This window comes from Xiphias gladius, chromosome 23 (assembly GCF_016859285.1).
Source record: "Xiphias gladius isolate SHS-SW01 ecotype Sanya breed wild chromosome 23, ASM1685928v1, whole genome shotgun sequence".
Taxonomy (NCBI): domain Eukaryota; kingdom Metazoa; phylum Chordata; class Actinopteri; order Istiophoriformes; family Xiphiidae; genus Xiphias; species Xiphias gladius.
This window is the reverse complement of record NC_053422.1, coordinates 8,867,501-8,872,519: the sequence shown is the minus strand read 5'-3', so window position 1 is coordinate 8,872,519 and position 5,019 is coordinate 8,867,501. Positions and strand designations below refer to the sequence as shown.

General features: G+C 37.3%; 1 protein-coding gene across 2 annotated transcripts; it reads left to right on the top strand.

Annotated features, from left to right (window-relative positions):
* The first annotated feature begins 723 nt into the window (after nucleotides 1-723).
* On the top strand, nucleotides 724-2,774 carry LOC120785258. 2 transcript variants are annotated; one of them, XM_040119817.1, is made up of 4 exons: nucleotides 724-781; nucleotides 936-1,280; nucleotides 1,397-1,741; nucleotides 2,650-2,774. In XM_040119817.1, exons 1-4 carry the CDS (start codon nucleotides 739-741, stop codon nucleotides 2,751-2,753), a joined length of 837 nt encoding a protein of 278 aa, XP_039975751.1. In that variant the 5' UTR covers nucleotides 724-738; the 3' UTR covers nucleotides 2,754-2,774. The 2 variants fall into 2 exon arrangements, with proteins under 2 accessions (XP_039975751.1, XP_039975752.1); XM_040119818.1 differs by having other exon boundaries at nucleotides 2,502-2,755.
* The last annotated feature ends 2,245 nt before the right edge of the window (nucleotides 2,775-5,019 follow it).

Below are 5,019 nucleotides of genomic sequence, written 5' to 3'. Positions count from 1 at the left end.
GGTTCACTTTCTCTGATAATAATATGTCAGTACTGTGTTCAAAACTTCTTTCTGCTGCCCCCAAGTACTGAAGAAAAACAAAAATCAGTTATTGCAGGTTTAATCTTAGGTCTGACATGGGATCATCTCTCTGGCATGAAATTCAGGTGCTCTACACATGCATCCATCACAACAACCTCACTTTAAAACAAACAACCAAGATATATACAACAATCAGCCACAACTTGAATGTATGTATACAAAATGAATTCAATTGTGTATATACACACACACACACACACACACATACAAATATATATATGTATGTATATATACACAAATATATATATACATGTACACATACATATATATACATATATATATACACATATACACAGACACACATATACACAGATACATATACACGCACTCATATATACATATATATAAATATTCTGTTATTTTGTTCTTGATAAATGATCAAGTTAAACCACATAAACAATGTCATTACATATTAGGTGTTAAAGACTAGGGAACACAGATAGAAATAACTAAAGGACGGAACTTTAAGTTGTAGTAAACGTAAGTAAACGTTGACCTAAATGTTGCTGAAAATGGATCATGATTTACTAAATTTAGGGGGAAGCGCATTTTCAGCCTTTCAGCCAATCAGGAAGATTTCCCCTTTGTAGATTTGTGACTAAGCCTTCATTCAGGTAGGAAGACGTCAGAAGTTCAAGAGAAGGGTGTTTTACCACAATGATTGGACGACTGGCTGCTGTGATTCTTCTTGGTATAGTTTGTAAGTGCAACTTTTACTTAAGATGACTGCATATATTGAACTGTTAAATTATAGTTAAAAGACTATGACCGACATCTTTCTGATGGCCGACAATTTACATTTTTCATTGTTTTTGTCATGTTGTCCAGTAAATTTGTTTGTCTCTTTTCTTCAGCTCTGATTCAAACTGCAGAGGTTCCTCACCAGATCCCTTTGATTGTGGTTGAACTTGGTGGGAATGCTACTTTGCAATGTCCGGTCTCCGAGAGGGAAGGCAAATTCTTTCACTGGTATAAGCAGGCTCCCGGATATATGGTCCAAACAGTTGCTACAGGAACTTACTCCAAGCAGACACTAAGTGGACAATTTGAGAACCCACGATTCAGTGTCACAGAGGGGGACTCTCAGTATCTTCTTACCATCAGAAATGTAATCAAAGAAGATGAGGCAACATACTTCTGTCAAAGTGGAACAGCGTATTCACAGAGCTTTGCTAATGTCATCTTCCTGGCAGTAAATGGTAAAATTTGTTACTTTCCATGTCTATGGACGTGACATTCATCGCCAAGTTTTTATGTCATACAAATAATTCAGATCATCACTTCCCTTTAATGTCTTTTTTACTGACTCATGCAGATTGGAATCAGCAGAAATATGTCCACGTGAAACAAAGACCGGAGACAGCATCAGTCCAGTTGGGGAACACAGTCACTCTGCGGTGTTCACTTCTCTCCGAGGACATGGAAGCCAGAGTCCAGTGTCCAGGTGAACACAGTGTGCACTGGTTCAGAGCTGGATCAGGGGAACTTCATCCAGGCATCTTTTACACTCACAGGAACAGGAGTGATGAACAAGAGGGAAGGAGCTGTGCCTACAGTTTATCCAAAACTATACAGGACTCCTCTGATACTGGGACCTACTACTGTGCTGTGGTCACATGTGGAGAGATCCTGTTTGGTGAAGGAACTAAAGTGGAGACAAGTATGTGTTTACAGTTGTATAAAACTTATTTTATTTTCATCTATTGTTTTTGTATTTGCAGTTTTTTTAATTAGGACAACATTGCTGAGCTATCAGGATCTAATGATATCCATAAAATTGGTCAGACAGGGCAAGAAACATGAGCTGTCAGACAATCAGGCAGGTTGTAAACAACCCCCCGGCACTGGTCAGACTTAACTTTCTCTTTCTCTTCCAGATAATGATGAAACTGTGTGTAGTAAATTTCTGAGGAATCATCAGCAATATCACAGGCGCACTCTCACTTTTTGTTTTGTCTTGAAATACTGTAGTAACTACAGTCTTCTGGTCAAACTGATTTCAACCTGTGTGACTGTCTGTGTTTCTTGGTATTTTAAGTGATGCCGCCACGTTCAGATATCTCAGCAATTACTTTAGTGAGTACCATGTTGTAATAACCCAAACCCTTGTTTACCTCTACTAATGTATTACATTAGCACAGGACTTCTCTCAATGGTTATTCTAATTTATTTATTACAACTATATCATTAGTCTCTGACAGTGACCCTTTGAAATGCCCCATGTAAAATATTATTAGCAATTTAAGTCAATATCCTTATCATTTTAAATTAAATTGAATTTGATTAATTAAATTATATTAAATTCAGTTCATTAATGGAGCTCATTAATGTTATATAGTGTTTAGCCAAATAAAAGTGAATAATATGGTAAATGATGATTCAAGAGTTAAAAGTCTGCCTGGGCTTTTTTTCTGATTCAGGATCCAAGTTGGACCCAGTTGTCTTTGTTCTTGGGGTACTGTTGGCTCTCTGTGTGATTGTGATTGCCATCCTTATTTTCTCAAGAGACTGAAGGTAAGTTTAGTATCACTGAAAAAAGTGACTGCGGTATGTAACTTGCATTTACAGATTTTCTGGATCCAGGACGTCACAGAAAGAATCAAGGGACCCCTTTCGCTAACTGTGGAAAATGCAAGTCTCAATTTGGATCATATCGTTCCCCCTCTTACTAATTTTAAGCTATTTCACTAATCAAAACAAATACCATATTTGCCACCCATGCATGAGCATGCAAGATCCCTGTCGGACTCTCTTTGCAATTTGGGGCAATTGCTTGTGAATAAAGGGATCTCATGGGATTCCAGTTAGATGGTACACCACTTTTGGTAACATTTTCGCATGTCATTTCCACACATTTTAAGCCTTTGCATGTTATTTAATCCCGTTTACTCCCATGTATCATTTAACCCTGTTTTGGATTGTTCAGGGCTTCAGTCAGTAGAGAAACGATGCAAGGTGAAATCCCACTCAAAAAGAAACAAGTGCATACTTAAACACATAATTTGCATGTTATTCATACAACATATGGTGAGACCTGCCTGTTGCGAAACGTAATGTCGCCACCATTTGTGTATAAGCAGTGCTCGTAAACTGCTTTTGTGAAATTGACCGCCAGGATAGCAATGTCTTGGCTACAATTCAGGAAAATTTCATTACAAATTGGATTTGGTAACACCTTGTTTCTCTTGGACTTTTTGAATTCATTCTCAGCCCACATACAGTATGTCAGGGAATTGGTTCTATTGACCTGAAGTCTTGAATCAAGAGCCATTGTTTCGTGACTAGTGACTTATCAGGGCCACGTGTTTCAGTGTGGCAGACCTTGCTCGGCCACATTTTTTTGTTTCCGTGAGATCATGAATCCTGTCTTACTCCAAGGCCCTACAGTGTGTTTCATTTAGAGTTTTTAGTTACACAAAGATAACTCTGCTTCCGGTGTATTGGGTTGTCATCTATGAGGAGTAGTAATTAGTATTTTTGGGTAATTATACCATTATCTTCAAAACACTTTATTATATCTTAAGCCTCCAGAGTTGCAGACAATCATAAAGGGTGGCATAAAGGGTTAATTGTATCTTGATTTTCATTCAAACAACAAGCTAACTGTTCTATAAATGGTCACTCTAGCCATGATTAAACTAGTCACTGTGAAAGAGACTGGTTAGCACTCCCATAGTGTTTGTCCATAATGGTACATTATTAAAAACAAAAGCCTTAATATCCAGATTCTACATTTTATCTTGATGTCACAGCCATAATCCTGAATAACCTTGTTCAAAAACACGATAATTATTTTTAAGATGCTGACACAGGAGCACTGAACTACTCTTATCACTGGATTTCTCTACAAATGAAAGGAAGAGGAGGGAGAAAGAGACAACCGTAGCAATGACAGACACTCATATCTGTTGGGTGAAATGCACTGAATGTCAAGATAAGAATTTCAACTCTTTGTTGTAATGTAAGAAATCCATCTCAGTATGTCTTGCATGGATAAAGTGTGTGTAAATGCTGTTAATTTTGCAAGTTAGCAAGTGCCCAATAAACGATGTACAACTAAAGGTAAGGGTCTCGTGAGGAACCATGTCTTACTGGGACTTACAGAGGAGCTGATGCACACGCCTCTCAAATCAAAATGTGTTGGACCTGAGTGCGAAGAAAGCTGATCAGTTGATCTAATGACTGTAGGGGGGGATGGGTTTGTGACAGAGAGGAAAAAAACATTATACTCAAAGTACATGAAGGTACGAGAGACACAGCCATGTGAATAACTCTGAATGAGCCCTGTGCATGTTCCCCTACGTATACAGGTTTGTTCAGAGACATCAGTGTTTCCAGAAAAGCATGTTCCAGCCTTAACCTGTATTTGCTAATGTTGCTTTGTTGGAATAATAAGAATGGATATATCTCTGTTGATGCTTGGAAGCTTGAGTGCATCTTGTATTCACATAAAAGTAGGCAGTGTGTTTGCATGGCACAGATTAAGCTAGTGTGACTTGTTTTTCTGTTCACAGAGCACTTAGTGTTGCATTGAATTTGTGTTTAATATTATAATGTGCCTCCGCACTCAATATTTGTACATTCTGATTTGAAAAAACTAGATGTTAATACAAATAATTTTCTTTCACTTTACATTCCACAAAACTTTTTCAACCTTTTCAACAAAGCGGAGTAACACTTTGTCAGTGCTACCTTTGGGATTATTACTGCCACAACAAAAGCTTATAAAAGTAGAGAGATTTGACCTAGTACTTTTACCTTGTAAATCAGAAGACTTTATTGCAAGCGCAAATCATCATTCATCTTAGAAGTTTTCATATATGACAAAATCCTACAGTCTCATTATATAATAGTTGATGAAAAATTCATTCATGCCAGAAAGACCCACAATTATTATTATTATTCCTTAAAATTACTTCAAGTATCTCTTTTGGCTGT

Bases quoted from the DNA above. Each gene is read 5' to 3' on its own strand.
- LOC120785258 (XM_040119817.1), top strand. From the start codon at position 739: ATGATTGGACGACTGGCTGCTGTGATTCTTCTTGGTATAGTTT. The intron at 782-935 runs GTAAGTGCAACT...TCTTTTCTTCAG, and splicing joins GATTCTTCTTGGTATAGTTT to CTCTGATTCAAACTGCAGAG. The intron at 1,742-2,649 runs GTATGTGTTTAC...TTGCATTTACAG, and splicing joins AGGAACTAAAGTGGAGACAA to ATTTTCTGGATCCAGGACGT.